At 45.0% G+C, this 24476-nt stretch overlaps 1 protein-coding gene and 1 long non-coding RNA gene across 3 annotated transcripts; one reads left to right on the top strand and one right to left on the bottom strand.

Moving 5' to 3' along the window:
• Window positions 1–1118: 1118 nt before the first annotated feature.
• Window positions 1119–8306, bottom strand: MTRES1 (mitochondrial transcription rescue factor 1). 2 transcript variants are annotated; one of them, XM_081857541.1, is made up of 4 exons: window positions 8152–8306; window positions 5129–5573; window positions 4450–4522; window positions 1119–2929 (listed from the first exon to the last, which is right to left on the bottom strand). In XM_081857541.1, the coding sequence occupies exons 2-4, from the start codon at window positions 5563–5565 to the stop codon at window positions 2753–2755; spliced, it is 687 nt and encodes a 228-aa protein (XP_081713667.1). In that variant the 5' UTR covers window positions 5566–5573; window positions 8152–8306; the 3' UTR covers window positions 1119–2752. The 2 variants fall into 2 exon arrangements, with proteins under 2 accessions (XP_081713667.1, XP_081713668.1); XM_081857542.1 differs by having other exon boundaries at window positions 8156–8261.
• Window positions 8307–12277: 3971 nt separating this feature from the next.
• On the top strand, window positions 12278–24379 carry LOC309339447. The gene is made up of 3 exons (XR_014155360.1): window positions 12278–13164; window positions 21261–21299; window positions 24123–24379. It is a non-coding gene; the product is annotated as an uncharacterized lncRNA (long non-coding RNA).
• Window positions 24380–24476: the final 97 nt, after the last annotated feature.

Here is a 24476-nt window from a genome sequence, read left to right as displayed (position 1 = left end):
TAGCACATTCATTTGATACTCTTGTGCGATTATTTAGATCGTTATATATCCAAATAAAAATTTATATTGTAGCAACCAAATTAAATTTGATACATTAAAGCAGCTTTCAAGACTATATTTCTCCCACAATTACAAACCCTTTTTCTTTATTTCTTTTGAACCCCAAGAATGGGCCAGGCCCTGTTGAGACAGTTTAGTAGTAGACAATAGTCATTTTTTTCTTAGGAGTTAACAACATCCCAAAATAGCACAACTAGAATCCATGAATATACTACCTGTGTCCTAATTAGAGTCAAGTCAACCTTTTACCAAAGGCAAACTAATATGTCTATATTTCTCTGTATAATATTACATATTTAGCAAAATGCAGGGTTTGGGTGTTATTTAGTTGTGCTACCCAATAATGCCAACTTCTTTGGACAACATAAGGCAGCCTTCCATAATCTGGTGCTCTTCCAGTGTTTTGGACTACAATTTCTGCAAGTCCCAGCCAGCATGATTAAGGGTGATAGGAGTTGTCGACCAAAACATGGAAGGTTCTATGTTAGGGAAGGCTTACAAAAGAACGGTGAAAATAGTGTGTTGTTAGAAAAATGTAGTTATTTCTTAACTTAAAAGTATATACACTATACTTTTTTTTTTTTTAAAAAGTGTATCTCTGAAATCCTACAGGGTTATTGGGGTAGGAAGACAGCCAAACCTAGCAGCACCAAAGTTGTACAGGTGCTGTTTTTCTTCCCCTATTTTGTCTAAATTGGTTGGGGGTTTTTTAGGTTTTTCCTCCTGTTGGTCCCAGATTGGTCCCCTCGGCTGTTATACTTCTCTCTATATTCTGGCCCCAGTGGATCCAAATTAGCCCCCATCATACCCACTTTTGGCAGACCTCCCTCTTTTTCCTGTGGCCTTGGAATGCCCTCTCAAAACCTATAGATTTGTGCCCTTGTCCATGTTTAGAAAATATTTTGAGTAACACATAGAACAGGTCTAATTTCTTTTGATACAACCAATGGGATACAGTCCTATAATTATTTCACTATGTTCATCATAATCATTTTGAAAACCAAGACCTTACTAGTCCTTACAAATCTTTAAAGGACACAAAGAATGCATTTACACTGTTTCATATATTCTGAAGGACTTTATTAAGCTAGTTTTAACACTAGGATTTCTTATTCACATGGCAACAAATGACATTTGAAGGCAGCCACAATTCTGTATTAACAAAAATAACAGTGTGGGGGGGGGGAAGCATTTTTAGGGTGACATACAATACTTACCTTTAAAGTGGCATCATGTGCTTTGATTTCCTATATCATGTGAGTGTTGGAGATAAGGCGACCATTATATTTTCACATGATTTTCTCTTTATCCTCTAGCACCTCTTCATCTGGTTGCCAAGGGCTCATCAAGAATTACTTTTGTGCCACATTTCTAGGCACAGATCCACACTTCAAAGCACTGCTTCTGAGCACTTTTTCTTTTCCCAAGCGCTTTCCACGCAAAGACACACTCTTTACTTCTGAATCAGAGCAAACAGCAATCCGCAGCTAATCCAAATTACCATTCATTCCAATTCAGCATTAAAGAGCAGTTTCGTGGGGAAAGTGCTGCGGCTAAAAAATAAATAAAAAATAATTGCTCGGAAACTGCTTTAAAGTGCAAACCTGTGCCTAGAAAGCATGGGCAAAAGGCAAGTGTGGATGAGCCCATAATCTACAGTGGCTATGGAAACAAACTGAATTCTACAGGTGCATGTCCAAATTAATGCATGGGGCACAATAAGTTACCTGCAAACAGAAGCTCTGTACTTTGTGATACAAAGCTAATGCCCGTTAAAATTTGTAGACCTATGCTGTCTGATCCAGGGACTCCTCTGTATTCCAGTGTGCATGTAGATTTCTGTATACGTCTGCAGAGGAGATCACTCTGTATGTAGAGGGCTCTGCATCCAGAACCACCACTTGGGTTGAAGTGATGGAGCAATCTACATGTTTAAGATGTCCATACTCTCACTGGAACAAGCATGGGGCTTTTTCATGTGCAGTGTACATGACTATGGCTTTATAACACAGTGCACTGCTAAGCCAATCCCTATATACACTGGAGTTCCTGAGACAAATCATTCCATGGAAGCACTAGGCCTACGTGATCTTGTCCATGTCCCCTATGAGTAAGGGAACTCTGCTCTAGTAAACGTAGCAGCCAGCATACTAAAATACATTTCACAAAAGATACCACCAGACAATATGTAAAAGGAAAGCAACCATAAACCATCAGCACCACAGCTCAGTGATTACACATGGAAATGGAAAGCTGTATTGTTAAATCTACCAGGTTGGGGTTATTTAAAAAAGAAAAAGAAAAACCAGGTTCCTGAACTGACTGGCTACTGTTACCACACCACACAATGAGTAAAGAAAAGCCAGGCTTTCTTCCCACTCAAGTTGTTTAGTTTTGGGCTTCCAGGTCATGTCATTTAAACAAAAGCAGAGAATATTTAAAATTAACCTTCCCTTTTATTCCTTTGTTCTATCTTTTCATAGAAACATTGCTTTCTCCCTCAGTATGGAACAAAAGCAGTAAACTAAAAAGTGATGTTCACAGTAAGGAAGGTGGCATCATGCCATCGCATACCCATTTAAATATTATTTTCTTTAAAAAAAGAATGCAGGAATTTTGTTTAACCAAAATTCATATATTGTATAACCAACAGTTGTTCACAAGGAAACCTCTGCCACATGCAAATCCTAGTTCACTTAAATACATCCTGCTTGGGCACCTTTAAGTTCCTCCAGCGCCTTAACACCACTCTGTATTTTTCATCGTTGACCTTGTCGGATGCCTTCTTTAAGACAACTCTCATAACTACAGCAGTTTCTGTTTCTTTGTCCTCTCCAACTATCAGGTCCAGTGTATCACCGACTTTTACCTGAAGATTTGGGGTGGGGCGGGGGAGAGAAAGAAACACAGCATGTTTTATTTTGCCTCCAGAAATAAGTTGGAGTAACTTGCTTGGCATTTTGATCCCTGCACTTTTCATCCGGGACCTTAGAGAAAAGCAGCCAACAGAGCTGCAGAGCATCGGCTATGATGGAAGTGCTGCAGCTTCATCTCTCTACTGTCTTGTGAGCTTCTGCAATGAGGACAATATGGAGATTTCCAAGCAGCCATGGCCAAAGAGTCTTGTGGCACCAAGAGGACTGCCAGGGGTGGGGGGATAGGCAGAGAATGTATCAGTTGCTGGGAAATGAAGTGGGAAGAGCCCAGGTCCTGCTTATGGTATGGGCTTCCTATCGGCATCTGGTGGGCCACTGACAACAGGATACCTCACTAGATGTGCCTTTGGCCTGATGCAGCAGGGCTTTTATGTCCTTAATCTACGGTGGCACAAGCTGTTGTAGTTCCACAAAAGCTGATGGCATCATTGAAGTATTAGAGTGCAATCTTAACCCCGAATCTGTGCTGCAAGAGGAAGTGAGGAACAGGCAGAGGTAGTCTCTCGGCTTCAATAGGCTCTGCCACCATTATTATTATTAAATTGATTTGTTACCTGCTGTTCACCCTAAGGTTCCCGGGTGGTTTGCGACCATTTAAAATAGAGCAAAAAGGAACCCCAATCCAAAACAAATTACAAATTACAATCATAATAATGGGGGGGTTGTCTTCAAAATATATATCTCAAGTGTCAAAATCCAGGGGAAAGAGGTGCGTCTTCAGCATATGATGAAAACTGTATAGTGAACTCTCTGGGGATTTCCACAACTTAGGGGATGCCCAAAGAATGCTCTTTCCCAGGCCAACAATCCTTACCTTCTGAGGGCGGTGAAATTACCAGGCAGGCCCTCTCTACTGATGTCAACACTGAAAAGGGTCTGTAGACGAGGCAGCCTTTCAGGCATTTGAGGCCTGAGGCACCCACCCAAATTGTGAGGGGTTAGGAAGCTACTGCCAATAGTTACTGGCAAAAGGCCCCAGAAGAGGGCTTTGGGAAATGAAGTAGGATCAGCAATGGATCCACTGGAAATGGGACCCATTTGGGCCCATCTACTGCACCAGTCTGAATCTTATCCAATAAAATGGAGGGCAGAGTTTTCACAATGGCTCTTCATCTTTGACTGTAATACTATAAACAAGGCAAGACAGGGTGCAATCCATACTACTGAAATCATCCACTCACTTAACTAGGGTAGGCCGGACGTTCCTATTTTTGATGTTTTAAACTCTTCCTAGTAACTCAATGAAGGTGCAGCAGGTGGCAACCTTTATCCTAGGTGCTGATCCTGCAAACAAGTGTGCCCTTTATGAGGATCTATTATTCTAGTAATATAAATATTGTATGTGTAGAATGAGATAATGTGGATAAGCATTTGCCAGTTAAAGATAATTTGAGTTTTTGACATATAACCTCTTTTCAGTTTAAGACATAAACTATTTTCTGGAAAACCTTACCGCTCTGCTCTTCTTCCATAGTTTCTCTCCATTCAGCCTGAGTTCGCCATTATAGAACGCATCTTCCACTTTGCTTTGAAATGAAAAGAATCCTTAATTTTTCTTACATTAACCACTGCTAGTGTCCCATAAAAAAAGCCACCAAGAATACACATAGCCAGTAAAACACCTTCAGCTACTTCTGCACATATCTTTTCTAACATGGCAGATTTAGAAGCACAATGTCTGTGCAAAAGGCAAGAACAGGGCCTTAGCGAGGTAGAATCAATGCTGTAATTCTTAAGTCTAAGTAAAGCTTTCATATATTAAACCAAAGTTTAATATTGGGTACATCATAGTGCCAGCGAAGCTTGAGGTTTGAAGGCAAGGTCACTGGACTGCAAGTTAGAAATTTTTGAAGTACAGACTCTTCAATAAGTTTTAAAATGAGATTTCTTTAGTTATTAAAATTGCATTTGCTAATTCAAAGGGTCCCGTTTATTTTTTTAACTGGGCAGTCTACTCCGGTAGGAATTTCTGAAAACATTTCTTAATGGTAGAAGTGACAAATTTCCACTGTCTTTATTCCTGATGAAAAAGGCAGATGATAATCTACAACTAGCTTTAGTAGTAAGGAGCATAAAAGAAAACCATTGGCTACCTCTTTTGATCTATTTTATTTGCAAATTATTATACTTACTTTCTTGCAATGTCTAAACCAGCTTTCATTATTACATCATATCGAAAAGACTGTACTACTTTTTCGAGATCTTTGTAATCTTTCACTATATTAGGATCATCCTCAAACTCATCTTCTGAATCACTTATCTCTTCGTTTTCATCTTCCTCCTCAGTCTCCTCTGGCACAGTTTGTTTTGCGTTCTTCCGATAACTTTTGTTGCTTTTGAGACGTACAGAAATCCTCAGTGCACTTTTGGGCAATGGTGTTAAAAATACTTGGTGTTTTAAAGGAGAAACACATAAATGTTTGGGGGCAATTGCCGTTACTTGCTGCTGGCTTGCAGAATAAAGAAGCCTTTTCCAGGGTGTGCAGAGTTTATAAGGGGAGTTCTCCACGAGACCAAGCCAAACATTTAGATTTCTAAAAGCACCAAGCGGCAATCTGCAACCCGTCATAGCATACCCTGGAACAAAAGATTTAACAGTCAGTTTGGCTCAGTAACTAATGAGTTTTACAAGATTCCTAAATCTTGTATTCTTCAATAAGAATTAGTAATCCACCTCCCCATGCATTAAACAATGACGGAAGTACAGTGATACCTCAGGTTAAGAACTTAATTCATTCTGGTGGTCCGTTCTTAACTTGAAACTGTTCTTAACCAGAAGCACCACTTTAGCTAATGGGGCCTCCTGCTGCTGCCGCGCCACCGGAACACAATTTCTGTTCTCATACTGAAGCAAAGTACTTAACCTGAGGTACAATTTCTGGGTTAGCGGAGTCTGTAACCTGAAGTGTCTGTAACCTGAGGTACCACTATACTGTAGAAAGAGCTTCAGATGGTTTTTTTTTATAAAAAAATTTTTTAAAGAGAACCAGGTTCTAATCATTAACATAATATTTATTCACCATAGTCCATAATTGATTAAGTCAAGCATTTTTAAAGCCCATTTCCCCTTAATTCTCTGAACTAGGGCTTAAAAGTGCTCTACTTAGCCTGTATTTTACTGGTAATGCATCTTGCACTTGTATGAACATGTACCTGAAGTGAGCCATGCAAGTTGCTTATACAGATTTCATAACTGTCCAGAGTCCCACCATATAAATAGGGGGCCAGTTACCAGTATATTGTATGAATGGATCATACGCACTACATATACACATCTGTGGGATGCAATCCCAATGTGTGTGTGTGCTCAAATGCAATGTAAAGCCTCTCAGCACCACATACAGAGAGAAAAGTGTTGCAGCTATCCCCAGTTCCCCTGTTTTCAGCTCATATCTAATCCTTTCCCATCCTATGCAGCCAAGCCGCAATCAAACAGTTTAATATAAGCCAAAATGGCAGATGTTGTTTTAACTCCCTGCATAGTGTCACAAAGAGCTATACGAATTCAGTAATCTGCAAGACCAACATAATACTGCTGTCTTAAAACTTGTCCAGTCCTAAATATTGCAGCAAAAGAAGGAAGTCCTTACTGTTCTCCCATTTGAGCTGTGTCACAACCAAAAAAGGCCATGCATTGGCTTTTCTTATTGGAGGCAGTGGTCACCTTTGCCAAACAATGGGGAAATATCCACTCCCCTATAACCTGCAAGATACCAAGCACTTAAAGGGCAAAGGGCCTTTTCTGCATTGACCCTCATATCTCTGAAACCCATTGCCACCTGCACTCCAACAGACACTGTCACATCAGGTGTTCTGCAAAGCCCTAAAGACTCACTTGTCCTCAACTGCTGTTTCCAAAGTTGGTTTACAGTTCTCCACATCATTGTGTTTATAATCAGGAACAGGGCCTTTTCATGACAGCACTCACCAGATCCTTACCTCTTCTTTTGCTGCCCATCAAAGACATTTTATGCTGGCACCCATGGCACCTTTATCAATATGTGAGTATCAACCCCTCATATTTTATTTTAAAAATCACTCTCAGGTAGTAGGGGGATGGGACTTGGTACTGTTGTATTGTTATTTCTGATGGTCTTATCTGTACAGGTGTATTTCATTGCATTTTACTACAAGCTGCCTTGAGAGGAGTTTTACTTTTAAAGGCAGCCCAAGAATACTATAAATTAACAATCAAAACTTAGAAAGTTGGCAGAGGGTGTTCCCTCCTCCACCAAAGATCTGTATTTTTCTCCACCACCATACACACTTTTTTTCTCCTCCACCTCATAAGCCCTTGGTGTCCAGTTGTGTGGAAGCGATGAACCATACAACTTCATTTTCTCTGGAACAGGTGTGAACCACAAACACACAAAAGAGAACAGTGCCATACTCTTCCTTCACAAATACTTCTACAATAGTTACTATTTCTTAGATCTGTACAACCAAAACCATTTGTGCATAAACACATCATTAAATAAGGGGGGGGGGTCCTACCCCTAGTCCATGCCTTATCACCAGATTGTTGGAACAAGTTCCGATGGGAAAGGGAACTGGAGTTAAACCTCGGAGGGATTTTTGATATATATTTTTTAAAGAATTTCCCCCTATAACATTCATAGAATATCATACAGTATATTGCTTTTACAGTTCAATCCTATGAGTGAAACTTTCCACGTAAGTTATCCCGGTGGACAACTGGTGCTGCAGCCAGATCCTAGGTGATCATCATTTAAAATCAAGCCCCGTAAGTTCAGTAGGTAAGTGACCTTACGACTGCAGACACCTCCAGCCCTATTCTACGCCTCATATTTACTCGGAAATAAATATTAACGGTGCCGCGTTTTTCAGCGGGGTTTTCCTTCCAGAAAAGTGTGCAGAGGACTGCAGCCTTCGCTCAACGGAGCCTTCACTCCCAAAGAAACGCACGCGTAGGGTTCTTGCAACCCGCCCCTTTGGTGCGGTACAAATCAAAAAGAAGCCTCGGACAGCGACACTGAACTAGGTGAGACTTAAGGCTTCCCAGTCCAGGGGGGATTTGCACGGGGAGCTGGTGGAGCTTCGGCCCGACCCCGGCCTCTCTTAGCCCACAGCAAAACCCCCTCCCCCCATCCCCCAAAAGCGGCTCTCCTGCACCAGCTCGCGCACGCCACGCTACCTGCCTCCGCCGGGCGCCCGCAGCCCCGGCCCTGCCGCTGCTCCTCGGTGCTCGGCCCGCGCCCGTCCTTTCCGCCGCTTCCTCTCAGCTCGGTGGCGAAGGAGCAGCGGAGGCGGAGCCACGCTCGGTCGGACGCAGCCAGCGCCCTCTGCTGGCCAGGAGCGCCTCGGAGGACTCGGCCGCGGGGTTCGGCCACCGTCGCCGCCAAGTCCTCACCCAGTCGATGCGCTTCCCTGGGAGCCAGTTCTGAGGAGCTTCGTGGGAGCTGCTTTCCTCTCGCCACCGCCCCCCCGCCGCCCGCACACCAATAAAAACGGCTCGCTGTCTGGCTGACCGCCCCGATCACGCGAGGGCTGCAGCGGGTCTAAGGAACACGGCAGCTCCACGCGCCAACCGGCAGCAGCCAAGGAAGGTTGCTGGTTTTCGGCCATTTTGCAAGAGGGTCCGCTTCTAACGAGGAGCCTGACTTAGGTGAAATAGGCTGCTCCTCTCAGCAAGAGGTTGCTGAGCAGAGGCTTTGTGGCCTCCTCAGCACGGTGCATTGAAATCAGTGGCATGCCCCCTTTCAGTTGTCATGGCTTGCCCACCCACCCAAGGATCCTGGGAACTGCAGTTGGTGACAGCAAATCCCCCTTCACAGAGCTATAGTTCTCATAGTTCCTATGGAAGAGGGACTGATTGGTAAGCCACTTTGAAACCTGTAGCTCTGTGGCGAGGGATGGGGGGGTCTCCTGACAGCTTCCTGCACCCCTAAGAAGCTACACTTCCTAGGATTCTTTGGGGGAAGCCATGACTGTTTTAAATTGGTACAAATTACTGCTTTAAATACAGAGGCGTATTTAAGGGGTGGCACTTACTGCAGGACCTGCAGTGCGCCCGAGCCACACGTCTCTCCACATAGTGGCTCGGGTGCCTGCAAGCTCTGCGCTACCTGAAACAGCAGCATGGGGCTTGCATCTGCCTGCCACCTCTCCCTCAGCCACCCTACAGCTGGGGGCAAGGCGGCAGCGAGGCTGAACTATGCTGCTGTTTAAATGTAGGTGAGTGTGTGCCCCCTCTTCCCATCCACTCAGTTATTTCCTAAGCCACCGGATAGTAGATAGTGTACCTGTACATGGAGAAATTCAGGACAGTGAGCAAAAAGACCAGGTTGGGTTTCTTTAGGAGTAGTTTCAATACCACCTGTTTTAAGGGCAGCAGATCCCACTCCATTGAGTAAAGCTGCCCCCCCACCCTAGACCCACACAGTCCACTCTCCTTCCCCCTCAGTCAGTTTTCAGCAGACAGGAGGGCAGGAGTCAAGAAAAGGAGAAGCAGATCCCATCACTGCAAGATTCCTGCCCACATAATCAGACCACATCCATAGAAATCGATCCTACACAGTGTGGGAAGGCACTGCAATGGACACCTTAACTGGATTTGCAGCAATAGTGGCATCTAAGACACTACAGAGCTGCGATGTTATCCTCAAAGTACCCTGCAAATTGTTCACAGCATGCTGCCCAGTGTTCAAGGGCGATCCATCCTCTACTTCTGGTATAACCTAAAGCAACTCTGCTGCACAGCTCTTTGAGGATGAAGTGGGGGTGGTAAAAGAGTTGTGGTTTGTTTTGTTTTGCCTTCACTGCTGCTTGGTAGGCAGAATTATGTATATAACATAACAAGCATTTGGTTGGCTTTGGAGTGTATTTTCTGTCCCAGTCTCTCATCTCCCAGTCTGCTTCATGATGTGTAGCTCTTCTGTAAACCAAAGAGTAGTGTGGACTCTGAAGCACTGGAGAGGAACTTGGAGACTGATATTGTCAACACTGCTCCCATCTCTCACTATCCCATCTGCAAAAAAAGCTGAAGAAAAATTCTACCACTTTTAAAACTTTTTAATAAAAACATTTTTACAGTCATATAGGCTAATGTCAGCTTCCAAGTATTAAAAAAAAATGTGAGCAGGACATTGTGAAATTGGGTGCACAGCTATCATCACCTGGCTTCATCCTGAACCACAACGTAATGACAAAAATAAGCTTGCCATAAATTGAATGCCCTGTTTATTAAAACTGTTCACATTAAAATTAAATTAGGAGCAATAATTTCCCCACTGTGACTTATAAATGATTTTTATTGCCTATTTCATTATCTGGCAGTGGAGATTTAGTAGATTTTTAACATTCGTTGTTATAGTCAAATAGCTTTCAGAATGAATTTTTGTTTAATTATTTCTCTACTTGCCTGTGGGCACCAATCTGTGCATTCCACACCACTCTTGGATCCTTTGAAATAAATAAAACCAGACACGCATACATATACACACAAAGACGAACATGCTTCAGAATTTCAGCTCCTGCCTAAAAACCAAAAGGTAGTCTCTATGGGGAGGGAGTTCCGTAAATATGGAGCCAAAAGGACCTGGTGCCCCACTGCCACTGCTTAATGGAGGTTTAAATACTGTAAAATTAAATGGAGTTTGAAGAGAGATTTTTATTTTTCTCCAAATGATATGATAGTTATGGCCTTGGATAGCTTTAAAACCAGATTATGCATATCTAAGGAGGGTGGGGCTGATGGTGTTTCCAGGGACACTAGTGTGGGAGGTGTGCATACCTACTATTTTCCCATCATTTTCAGATTTTCCAATGAGTGTGCATTTTTCCTCTTCCACCCTGGGCTGAGTACTGGATACAATGGACATTCCACCAGTAGTACGTTTCACAGCTAACCTGGTGAAATTTGAATATGATTGCTCTGTCCATTTTCTTGAAAAATGATGAACACAATGATTTTCCTTACTCATATTCCTTCATTTGAATAAAGTTTCCCTCCCCCATTGCTTTTAGAGAAAAAATCATATACATTAAGTATCCTATGTGTGTGGGGAAATGGTAAACTATTTCAGAAGTGCTGCAGAAAATCTTTCTGGTATGCCTTGCCTTTGATTGTTGCCCTGGGGGCTTATCTAGCTCACATTAAGCAGGTGGCAAATGCAGTGAAAAAGGAAATAGCAATCAAATTAAGTGCTAGTTATTTTTAATATCCTTATTAACCATGACAGTTATGCATTCCACCAGCAAATGTTAATTAGTTTGAATTATTTGCTTACTTTTGTATTCTCATGTGTTTTGTTTCTGATTAATTGCTTTACTACTTGAAAGAGGATGTTTTTTTACCTAATTAATAGAGCCTAATTCTGTAGATATATGCTAGACTAATATAGTTAGTTTTCAGTGGGGGGATGTAGGTTCCCCCCATTTGTGTGCTCAAGAAATATTATTTGGATTGCAGCGCAATACATAATCTCCAGGGAATTAAGCTGACTGATCACAAGGAGGGTTATTCCTAAACAAGCATGCATAGTCTCTGGCTTGCAAATGTGTGTTAATTTCAAGTGAAAGTATATTTTATAATAGTTTAAAAGTCATATTTATTCAGCATAGAGCGGAATTCATTCAGTGCGTTCACAGAGGCATCCATCAAATAGATCAGCAGCTCTCAAACCTTACTGGAGGTCACAGGGAACCACTTGCATTCTAACATTGTAAGAACACATTCGTTTTCTTTTTGATTAAGCATATAGTAGTAAAAATAACATTCCCCCCCCCTTCATCATTAAACCAGAGATGTGTTATAAAAGCCATTGGCCTTTGGCCAGGTTCCAGAGAATGACCTCTTTATCTGCTAAATATGTTTTTAGGGGAAATTAATAGCCATAATACAGTGCTGTATTATGAAAATCAGGTACCCCAGACCAGGAAGTTCATACGTTTGCCTGATGAATAATTCAGCCCTGGTTAAAATGGCTTCAGTCTCTGTCATCAGAAATAAATCCAGCCCAGGGCCAAGCACAGATATCCTCAGCTGTCCTGCAACCTTTCTAGTACCAGCTGAATTACTCTTGCAGACCACAACAGTTGAGAACCTGTGAAAGGAATGATTAGTCGGGTGGGAGGGAGAATGGGAGTGGTGTGGGTCTTCGTTTGAAATTCAGCACTGGGTTGGAGAAGCATATCCTCCAACATTTCTCTGATTAAACTATGGACGTCCCGTTCCATAATGATAATTTACTATTATACCCCACGTATCTTACTGGGTTGCCCCAGCCACTCTGGGCAGCCTCCAACATATATAAAAACATAAAAACATTGAACATTAAAAAAAAACCCCTTCCTTATACAGGACTGCCTTCAGACGGCTCAGGGGTCAGATAATTCCATACCCTCCAACATTTCTCCAATGAAAATAGGGACATCCTAAGGAAAAGTGGGACATTCCAGGATCAAATCAGAAACCAGGATGGCTTCTCTAAATCAGAAACGTCCTTGGAAAATAGGGACACTTGGAGGGTCTGGACTTTGGAGAAGGGTTCTCTCCTGAAAAGTGAAGTCATAGTTGGACTCAGACCATCTGAATGAGGCCAAAGGCCTGTTCTCACAATGGTTCTCCAATGGTGTCCACACTGGTGGGGCAGGAGAGGATGGTAAGGAAGTGTCAGACAGTGTCTTGCAGTAAATAAAAAAAACCACGCAGAGTTAAAAGTCCAGAAGGAAAAACTTTTACTAAAAGGCAATTGCTTGTTACAAAAAAATTCAGACACACAAGGTACAAACAAAAGTAAGAGAGAGAGAGAGAGAGTAGCTTCCTGAGTGCAGGAATTTATCTTTCCTGGCTCAGCGTGACCTTGAGATAGTCAAAACAATATTTGCCTCAGAAGTAAACCTTCTAGAATCTTCCAGCACTTTCCAGTTTCTGCCCTCAAAGACTTTAGTCATGACAGGAAGTTTGGCGGGAAGATTCAAGGACAATCAAAGAAACATTTAAACATTTCATTTGTGTCGATGAGAGTTTGTTTGCCTCAAATGAGATTTAATATAAATGAGATTACCCAGCAGAAGCAAGCTCATACCTCTTGTTGAGTTTGTATACATAAAGTCAGGGCTTTTTTCAGCCAGAATTCAACAGAACTCATCGCCTCTCAGGTGGACGCCATTGTCTTATTATAAGAGAACAAGGGAGGGGTTCATGGTGAGTTCCGGCACCTCTTTTTCTAGAAAAATGGTGCTGCTTAAGGTACACATGTAAGAAGCTCATTTATAATTCTGTTCTTATGCAGCTGCATTGTTTTATACTTCCTGCATGTTTCATTAACATATTATTTTGTTCTGTGTTACAAATCAAGGAGTGTTTTGCTAGGAGTTGTTTCTTTTTGTTTTCCAATGTATTTCTTTTTCTAAAAAAAACCAGTGGCAAATTTTTATTCTGAAAGTGTGGCCCAGAGGGAAAAAGTTTGAGAACCACTGTGTTAACCTATTATAGCTTGCAAAAGCATCTTACTGGGTACAGAAAAGGGCTTTCTCTGTGGTGGCACCTGCCTGTGCAACAACCTCTTAGAAATTAGGCAGGCACAAACTATTGGGTGCCTTTTAAAAATGCATTTGCTCAGGCCCTTAATGTCAGTCTCTTGCATTTCTGGATGCTGCCATTGGTTTTTTGTCTTCTTCTTTTACTGATTTAGTGTTGCTTAGTAGCATATGAGTGGTTTTATAAATAAATAAAATAAAAATAGTATTTTTATAAATAAAAATACTAGCAAACTGGTAAGACATTTTTGAACTTTTTAAAAATATGTTTTTAAAGGCAAGAGGAACAATCCAGAATTTTAGAAAAATCTATAAAGTTTTGTTATGTACTGAGTTGAATAGGATCCAAACTGCAGCAGTCTGATTGGTCCTAGAACAATAGGCTCCAAAAGGCAGCAGTCTGATTGGTCCTAGAACAATAGGATTCAGAATGCAGCAGTCTGATTGGTCCTAGAACAATGCAGCAGTATGATTGGTTAGCAGGAACCACCCAATCATGCTCCAGATAGAAGTGAATCCACAACCTGATTGGCCTACAGTAGAATCCTGGAATTAGCCAATCATGTGCAGCCCATTGTGTAAATAATGTATATAAAGCAGATACTTTGAGGGGACATTCATTCATTCCCCCTCACCACTATGAGCTGAATAAAGAGCATGAAATCACTTTGCGACTCTGAGTATATTTCACTGGCGACGAAGGTGGGATCCCGCTGAGCTGACTGCCACACACAGCACCGCAGCACCGCCACCTGCCGCACCGCTGCCTCACACCGTGTATCCAGGCTTCAGCTCCGGGACACAAGGAACTCAGAATGGCAACTGACAGCAGCTTCTCGCCATTCAACCCAGCATCTGGAGACTGGGAAGCGTACGCCTCCCATTTCACCTTCCTCCTAGAAGCCAAAGGGGTCACCGATGAAGAAGACGCCAAGAAGAGGGCAATATTCTTCAGCGTCTGCGGAGAGGAGACATTTGAAATCGCCCGGGCTCTCCTTGCGCCTGAAGACGTCGCTACTGTTCCATACAAAACAATAATGGAACAGCTGAAGGGGCACTTTTCGCCACAGCCCTCAGTGGTGGCTCGTCGAAATGCCTTCTACGCAAAGCGGCAAGCCCCTGGGGAAACCATAACTGGGTTTGTGACCTCTCTCCGCCAAGCTGCCCGGTTCTGCAACTTCTCAGAGCTGGAGAACATGCTTCGTGACCGCCTCGTCGGTGGCCTGAAGGATGAGAAGCTGCAACGACGCCTCTACGCTAAGAAGAACCTAACGTTCCAGGTCGCTCTGGAGGAGGCCCTGGCAACGGAAGCTGCTGAGAGGTCGACGCAAGAGGCACGGCTGAGCCAGCCGTCCCAACCGAGGGTCCACCACGAAGACCTCACCAACGACTCGGGATCCGACAGGGAGGAGGTGCACCGAGTACAGCAGCGCACTCAAGCAGCCCACATACCACAGCTGCCTCGACGAGAAGGAGGGAACTGCGCAAGCTGTGGAGAAAGTCACGAGAGGAGGACCTGCCGTTTCCGCAACGCAGAGTGCAGGCAGTGCAGAAAATTGGGACACATCGCCCGGGTGTGTCGGGCTCGGCCCACCCGAAGCCAGGCATCAGATGACCAATCCAAGAGCCCCAGGTCCCGGGGCCCAACGCACCAAGGCAACTCGACGGAGCTCACAGACTTCCAGGTATACCAGTTGCCCCACCCCAACGTAGAGAAAATCTATGTAGAGGTACAGATAGAGGGGGCCCCATGCCGCATGGAGCTTGACACGGGTTCAACTCTATCCATAATCTCAGCAAGGACCTTAAGGAAACTGTGTCCTACTGGGGGTCCCAAACTCAGGCCGGCCCCATTCACCCTCCGGGACTTCCAGAAACGTAAGGTCCCCACAATGGGGGTGGGGACCTTCAGGGTGCAATACCGAGGGCGGACGCGGCAACTGGACTTGCTTGTGGTCAAGGGCCCCTACATTAGCTTACTGGGGTTGGCATGGTTTGGACCACTGGGACTAGCCATCACCGGGGTGAACCACATGAGCTTACAAGTGGACGTGGACGCCATATGCAAGGAGTTTCCGGGGGTTTTCGATGGGAAATTGGGACAGTATACGGGCCCCCCCATTGCTCTACAGCTTGACCCCGCAGTACGACCAGTCAGGCTCAAGGCCCGCCGGGTCCCATGCGCCCTGAAACCCCGTATAGACGAGGAATTGGACCGACTCGTGGAGCAAGGAGTGCTGGAGCCGGTGCCTAATGCCCCCTGGGAAACCCCAATCGTCACACCCGTCAAGCCTAATGGTTCGGTCCGCATCTGCGCAGACTACAAATGTACCATAAACAAGGCCCTCATGGCCCATGCATACCCAGTGCCAGTGGTCAGCCATGTCCTTGCCACCCTGGCTGGGTCGAAAATTTTTGGCAAGCTGGACTTGGCCCAAGCATATCAACAGCTGCCAGTAGATGAGGCCACAGCAGAGGCACAGACGATTGTGACGCACAGAGGAGCGTTCAGGGTAAAGCGGCTGCAATTCGGGGTCAGCGTGGCACCAGGCATATTCCAGAATCTAATGGACTCTCTCCTTAAAGGGATTCCTGGTGTCACCCCCTTCTTTGATGATGTGTTGATTGCCGGGCCCACACCAGAGGAGTTTGAGGACCGCCTCCGCACTGTTCTGCACCGTTTCCAGATGGCGGGTCTCAAGGTGAAGCGGGAAAAATGTCTACTAGGAGTGCCTCAAGTGGACTTTCTGGGATTTATGGTGGATGCAGAAGGGGTTCACCCGACTGGGGACAAGGTACGGGCCATTTGTGATGCCCCAGCGCCCAAGAACAAGACTGAACTTCAGGCCTTCTTGGGATTATTGAACTTTTACCATTCCTTCCTTCCCCACAAGGCGGCGGTAGCGGAGCCCCTACACAGACTCCTGGACAAGCGGGCCCCTTGGGTGTGGGGCCAGCGCCAGGAGGCCGCATTCCAGGCAGTCAAGGACTTGCTTGTCTCAAACTCGGTCTTGGCACACTTCGACGAGAGGCTGCCGGTGGTGCTAGCATGCGACGCCTCGCCCTATGGCATCGGCGCTGTCCTGGGACACCAACTCCCGGATGGAAGAGAGGTACCGGTAGCATACTTTTCCCAGACACTCAACGAAACCGAGCGGAACTACTCGCAAATCGACAAGGAGGGTCTGGCAATCGTGAAGGGAGTAAAAAAATTCCATGATTTCTTGTACGGGCGGCCCTTCACCGTGGTGACTGACCACAAGCCGTTGCTTGGCTTGTTTGCCCCCGAAAAGCAGACCCCCCAAGTGCTGTCTCCTCGCGTCCTCAGGTGGTCAATTTTCCTTGCCAGCTACCAGTATGCACTGATTCACCGCCCTGGAAAGGCGATGGGCCATGCAGACGCCCTCAGCAGGCTACCACTACCGGAAACAGGCCCCGACCCAGCACCTGCACAAGAGGTTATGAGCCTGGAGCTGCTTCCTGACCGCCCCATTCAGGCACAAGAAGTTGCACACCATTCCAAGAAAGATAGGGTCATCTCCCGGGTCCTGGACTGGGTGTGGAGGGGATGGCCCAGCCGCAGCCCCGGGCCAGAATTCGCCGGCTACACAACCCGCAAACATGAACTGTCAGCCCACAAGGGGTGCCTGTTATGGGGAAGCAGGGTCGTTGTTCCCCAGCCCCTCCGCAAAAGGGTCCTCACAGCCCTACACGAGACACACCCAGGGGTAGTAAGAATGAAGGCCCTTGCCAGGAGTTATGTGTGGTGGCCGGGGATCGACGGAGAGATAGAGGCCTGGGTCAAACACTGCCAGGCCTGCCAGGAATCCCGCCCAGATCCCCCAAGGGCCCCAGTCCAGTCCTGGGAGTCCGCCCGAGCACCATGGTCACGCCTGCATGTGGACTTCGCTGGCCCCTTTCAGGGGAAAACATTCTTCATAGTGGTGGACTCCTACACCAAATGGCTGGAAGTCGCACTGGTACCGTCCACTTCTACGTCCGCAGCCATCCGGGTACTACGCAGGCTGTTTGCAACCCATGGGCTCCCTGACACTCTCGTCTCAGACAACGGGACTGCATTTACATCAGGAGAATTTCAAACCTTCACAGTGCAGAACGCCATCCGCCACATCCGTTCGGCGCCATTCCACCCTGCCACCAATGGCCAAGCAGAACGCATGGTGCGGACCACCAAGGACACCCTTCGCCGCATGACGCAAGGGGATTGGGAGTACCGCCTTGCCACATTCCTTCTAGCACAGCACAGCACCCCCAGCTCAACGACTGGCCGGAGCCCCGCTGAACTACTAATGGGTCGGCGCCTTGCAATCAGATTGGACCGCCTTCACCCCGATAGAGCTCAGGATGAGGTAGTGGTGGGGGAAGGCAGGAACCCCCGGACCTTCGAGGCCCAGGACCCAGTGTACGCAAAGAATTTTGGGGCAGGCCCTGCATGGGTACCTGCCACAGTCACCAGGGTCACGGGCCCCGTGTCGTACGAGGTGCTAACAGATGGGGGGCAATGCTGGCGCCGCCACTGCGACCAGATACGGCGACGATTCCCGGGAGAAAACCAGGAGGAGGAGGACAGGTCAGAGGAGTCCCAAGGGAACAGTGGGGCAGTGAGGCCCATAGAGCAGCAGGGGCAAGCAGGAGAGGCAGAATCAGTAAATACAGAGAGGACCCGCGAGGCCGAAAGGACACCGGAACCAGAACCACGACTGAGCGAGCCGGTTGCGCCAGACCAAACAGCCCCATCCTTGGAACACGAGCCAGAACCTGAACCCCGGACCAGGGAACACCCCAGGCCGCAACGCACACGTAGGCCACCGGCGTACCTTGAGGACTATGAATGCGACCTTCCGGGCAGGACTGGAACTTAGAGGGGAGGGGTGTTATGTACTGAGTTGAATAGGATCCAAACTGCAGCAGTCTGATTGGTCCTAGAACAATAGGCTCCAAAAGGCAGCAGTCTGATTGGTCCTAGAACAATAGGATTCAGAATGCAGCAGTCTGATTGGTCCTAGAACAATGCAGCAGTATGATTGGTTAGCAGGAACCACCCAATCATGCTCCAGATAGAAGTGAATCCACAACCTGATTGGCCTACAGTAGAATCCTGGAATTAGCCAATCATGTGCAGCCCATTGTGTAAATAATGTATATAAAGCAGATACTTTGAGGGGACATTCATTCATTCCCCCTCACCACTATGAGCTGAATAAAGAGCATGAAATCACTTTGCGACTCTGAGTATATTTCAAGTTTATTGTAGATTCTTAATCTATTGTAGTGCTATTGAAAAGCCAAAAAAAATGGCATTATGGGCAGGGGGTGGAGAGAGATTCAGCTGTAACACACAAAGTGGGGAGATAGCGGCACACATTTCCAATGTTTCAATAAATGTATTTTTATAGAGGAAAAAATATATGCTCCTTGGTGTTGGTTTGTTTTTTTTTTTAAAAAAAAAGCTTCTAAATGTCCATCTGGCTTTGTAAAATCTGTTTTGGAAAAACTTCATGCTGATGCATATGAAAGCTTCCCCTGACAACAAAACGTTTTTCAAAACGACAGTTCTATGTGGCTGTCTTTTCTTTTTGGGAAAGCTATTGGAAATACTGGTAAAAATTATTAAAATAAAAAGTTATTAAAATAAAAAGTTTTGGAAAGTTAAACAAAGATTAAATGTATTAACTTGAGGTCAAAATCTTCAGTGTGAAGTTTGGTTGAAATCTGTATAGTGAGCTAAGGTGAAATTGGTCCTTCTCAGCCTGCAAAGTTGAGTCCTGCCTTCCCCTTCCCATCCCTCTCTTGGAGGAGAGCAACTCAAAGTTCCCCATCCCCTAGTATCCATAAATTTCAACAACAGGCAATGATTCAAAAGGAAAAGCTTTTATTCCTTCAAACCTACAGTAAGTACAACATAATAGTCTTGGTACAAAGCTGCTGTTTCATCTTAGCCTGTACTCAGCCATACACAGTCATCAGTTGCACAACACACAAAGGATCTTAACCATCCAGCCTCAGACAATGGGCTCTCTCCATTAGGCCTTGAATACACTCTAAGTAAGCCCACTGAGGTAACAGGAGACCCACCAGTGATCAAGTTGCTGAGGGCCCCAATCTTCAAGTTACAAGGCTCATCCTCCCCACAAAGTCACAAACCTCACTTCTGTATCTTGCCTGGTCCTCCATTTTGTGGCTAGGAGCCACATTTAAGTAGTCTCATTAAGATGAGAACTGTGAGAAATTATTTGGTGCAGAAATTTTAAAAAGATTCTACTTGAAACTCTGTGTGTGTTCTACACCTTTTTGTTTAATTATAACCGATCAGACAACAAGGTTTGTTCTTTTCTCTTTTTTGCATATGTGCCTCACTTTTGATAAATAAAATGTCATGCACCTACTTTGGCCACCAGATGGCAGCACCTCACCACAAAGAGTCAGACCCTGTTAGAATGATAAATTACATGAGCTTGCACAATGAAAGTGCCACAGGTCCATGGCTTTTTTCAGCTGGAACTCGCCGGAACTCAGTCCCAGCACCTCTCAGATGTGCACCATTTCCATTATAAGAGAACAAGAGAGGCATTCATGGGGAGTTTTCTCACCTCTTTTTTTAATAAAAAAATAGCACTAGACAGGTCAATAACGCACCCACTCTTCTTCAAGAATCAACTGCCAACAAATTTCAGTCCTAATTCTGCTTGAGAAGAAGCTGGGACTTCTAAAACAGTGCTGGGGAACCTGTGGCCCTCCAGATGTTTTTGGACTCCCAAATCTATCAGGCCTAACTAGCATGGGCAGTATTGAGGGATGATGGGAGCTGTAATCCAACAGCACCTGGGAGGCCAAAGGTTCCCTGGCCCTGTTGCAAAACTCTTTTGCCTCTGATATTTTTTTTGCCAGGGTGTGGGCACTAATCTCAAATAGCCTTCCCATAGTGTTAGTTGGGAAAACCGTGTGAACCATGCTAATTCTTTCTTGTTTTCAGCTGCTGCAAAATGCCTACACAAGGCCTTCCAAGTGAGGGATTGTTCTTGACCGTAGCTGCCTCCCTTGAGCACAGGGACAAGTTCTCCCTGGCCCAATGTTCTGACCTGCCAGAAAGAATGGGCTAGGTACATGGCCACTTGGGGACAAAGACGGGAAGAACTTGAGCAGCTGCACTAGTACGTGTACAAACTATGCTGTGGTGACTTAGTTAATGTCAGACTGAGCTGGCGAACTGTTCTGAGCTAAAAGGCTTCATTTCCTTCTGGGAAACCTTTCAGCAGCCACTTGTGGGTAAGGCCAGAGGCAAAAGTAGATGAAGCAATCCCCACCCCACCCCTCCAGGCAAGCAAGAGGAATTATCAGCCAGGCTGAAGCACTTTAAATCAGGGCTGGTGAGGGGTGTGTTACTAGGAATGATGTGCAGCTCAGAGAGAGTCCGTCCAAGGGCCAGGTAGGGCCAGGTTGTGTTCAGCCCTTGAGCTTGAGATGTGGACACTGACAATGAGAGGAATCTTGGATTCAGCTATATATTGATTTCTAATTATACTGAATTATTTTAATTTGTGGTTATATTGACCTGAATATAAACTGAGATTTTAGAGTATTCTATTTAGTGAGCTATTTCAGAAATGTGGTAGCCCTTAGTTCCAATAGCTGGTTTCAGTTACATGTAACAGATGCTCTGAGATCAGAGCCACTCCTAAAACATACTAGGCGCAATACAGACTAGCAGCAATCTTAAATTTTTATTTTTTTATTTTTCAGATGTTAGTTTTCCTTCAGAAGCTGATGTTAATGGATCTGGTAAGTATGCTTTGCCTTGCTACTGAAATCCCATTAGAATTAAAACTCATGGGATGAGAAGAATAGCATGTTGCAAGTCCTGATAAGCATTTATATTAGGGAATAAGACCCATTCAACCCAGTTGGATTTAGTTCAAAGTAAATTTGCATAGGACTGTGCTGTGCATACATTTCAGCTTGCATATGTAGGAATCACAAGCTTTAAATCCCCCCTTTTTTATCGCAGAGCACCCTGAACACAGAAAAAGAACATCAGAAGACTAGCTAAGGGGAAATTGGCAACACCAGTGTACACTTTCAGAGTACAGAGGAATGTTTTGCTATTTAGAGTGCTAAGCAAAATAGTAGCAACACATTATAATTACATCATGGTGGTTACTGACACCAAAATCTAAATATGGCATATGGAGTTGGATGGCTAAAAATGTCCCTCCATTTTTAGGAAAAATACACCTTTGGCATGGTGTATCTAGCCACAAAATTTGAGATGCAAAGTACATGCTCAACATCAGCCAAGTCACAGCTGTTTTGCAGTATGTAAGTGCAGCAAAAATTTTACACTAACCAAGAATGTGCTTGAAGACTGGTTACTTCAGAGCCAATGCCCAGCCTTACAAATCTCACTTGCAGGGAAGTATTTGCATACATTGCTTTCATTACAAAAATCATACTTTGCAGAAACCCACAAGAGAAAGCAAGACACACAAAAGGAAAATAGCATTCTTGGATACACTGAAACTCTCTAACCAGAAAGCACATCTCCACAATTAGCCTGAAGCCATGTCAAGGAGGCCTTTCCAGATTACAGTATTATTGGGGAACAAACAATCTTCAACCATTACTCAGGTGTTGAAGGGCAGCCAAACACCTATCCTCAAAGTAGTGCACTTATTAACATAGAGCTTCTCCAGACATCCTTTTTATTGCATATCCATGATGATGAGCACTCTTGATGCTATGGGGATAGTCACATGCAATCCTGCCTTCAATACTGTTTGTGCCTGGAAACGTTTTGAGGTGGTCACACTGTTTCATTTCCAATCAGTGCCTATCCCATAACTTCCTGCTGCTAAAAACCTAGAACTTTTTGTAGCACACATGTTTTCAATTATTTCTGTTTGCTATAGCCTTTCTGGACAGCAATAATGTGGTGGCATCACAATAAAATTCTTGTCTGGAGGGGCTCTCAGCAATTGCATGGTTCTTTTCTCAAGCAAATAACTCCTCTTGCAGTTTGTTTGTTTGTTTGTTTGTTTGTTTGTTTGTTTGTTTGTCAAATTGTGGCGGGAAGAATTGTAGGTATAATGTCAGCCACTCACAGCTAGCAGTTTGCTGCTTATTTCAGTTGCTCCTGTTGATAGTGCCTCTGATTGGTAGCAGGTTTAGAAAGTAGATGAAAGACTACAGGTTTTTGTTTTGTTTTTTAAATAAAGCACATAAGTCTAAGGACTGCTGCCCTGCTGACTCTGCTTGCCAACTCCACCTTTCCTCCAACCCTCCTTCCCCACCTGTCCAACCCACCTCTGTTTACATCTCACCCACCCCCTTTTCAGCCCCTCATAGCTTGCCCAAACCTCACATCATCACCCCCACAGCTCACCCCAACCCCCTTTTGTTAAAGCAGGGGGAGGCATTTCAGAGACCAGTTTTCTGAAGCCCCTCCATGCGGGGGGGGGGGGCACTTCACAGAACACAAAACACTTTGCCAAACTGCTCTGTGAATGCCTTCCCCTTTTGTTAAACAGCTTGCCTGGGCCGCCTGCCATCTGCGCTGCTTGCTTGCCTCCCTGCCTGCCATTCTGTCATGCTGCAGTTGGTGTGATGCCCTGTTGGTGGCCACATGAACTGCAGCATGACAACAGCATTACATTTTTATGTATATAGGAAGAGTGTCCTTTACTCTGATGTCCTGCTTGTGGGCTCTTGAAGGCTGCTGAGTACTTCAAACAGAATACTTCACAACAGTACAACTCCATATATAACACAACATTTCCTTCACACACTTTATAAAAATGCTAATAATATATTAGATGTTATAAATAGCTTTGTCAGATTATCTGCTTTTGAATTTGAATGATACTGTTTGCAGCAAGATTCCGTGGATAATAGACTAGGGTAGTGTGGAGATTGCATGGATAAGCTCACAGGGACATGAATAAGTGAGCAAATGACTTCCCTGTTTTCTTCACTGAACCTGTCCTTCTCATCTTACAATTTCCTCCAGCAGCTGTGGGAAAACAAGTAGAATCAGCATCATGTGTCACACTTGCTCTTCTGAGGCCACCCGCAGTTGTCGTCACTTTTAATGGGTGGGAAGAACAACCCCAGAGAATGAGGAGGAGTGATATCATACACTGGCTAGGAACTAATGGAAGCAGTAAAAGGCAGGGTGGCAATGGGAGTGGAGCAAACAAAAGCACTTTAAACATAATGTATGTGCCGGGAAAATACACGAGGTATTGTTGAGAGAGACATCCTGAAAAGGAGGGGGGGGGAGAGAATAGAAGAGGACAATTCCCTTCCTTTCATGTATTTCATTCTCAGGATGCTGGATCTTACAAGCTGGTTCTACCCCTGGGAACAGGCTGAAGTAGCAAAAAGAGAAATATTTGAGCACTCTGAGTGGTCACTGTAAAACATTTGGAAATTTCAAACTGCCTGTGGGTGACATTAATCAACACTGCTCAGTTGTTAAAGCACGAAACACTGAATGAGAGATGGCTCTTCTTAAGAGCACAGAGACCTTATAACTAGTATGACAGTCTAAATTATAAGGTCCATCGTTATCAGCTCAATTTCTCCATTGCTTGCTTCTTCTTCCAGGATTAATTTAAGCAAAGACTGACCTGCAGAGTGAGGCAACTTCCCCAGCTGGCAAATGCTTGGGAGGCAGCAGGCAGTGGAGGCAGCACCCCCAGCCAGTGGCAGTCTTTGGACTCAGATTTCAGCAGCACCCTGTGCAATGCTAAAATTTGGTGCCCCCCCCACCTCTTGAGCTACAACATTGTTGTGGTGCCCCCTGTGGCCGAACCACTCACATTACCCTAAAACCACCTCTGCCCCAGCTGTTTTTCCTGAGCCCCCTGTTGTTGGAGAACAGAAAGTACCGTATATGTCATGTGGCATGTCCTGTACCCCCATAACTACCTTCAAGTGCAGCAGAGGACTCTATCCCAT

This window comes from Podarcis erhardii (genome assembly GCF_964252035.2).
Source record: "Podarcis erhardii genome assembly, chromosome: 3".
Lineage (NCBI taxonomy): Eukaryota > Metazoa > Chordata > Lepidosauria > Squamata > Lacertidae > Podarcis > Podarcis erhardii.
This window is presented reverse-complemented; position numbering and strand designations above follow the sequence as displayed.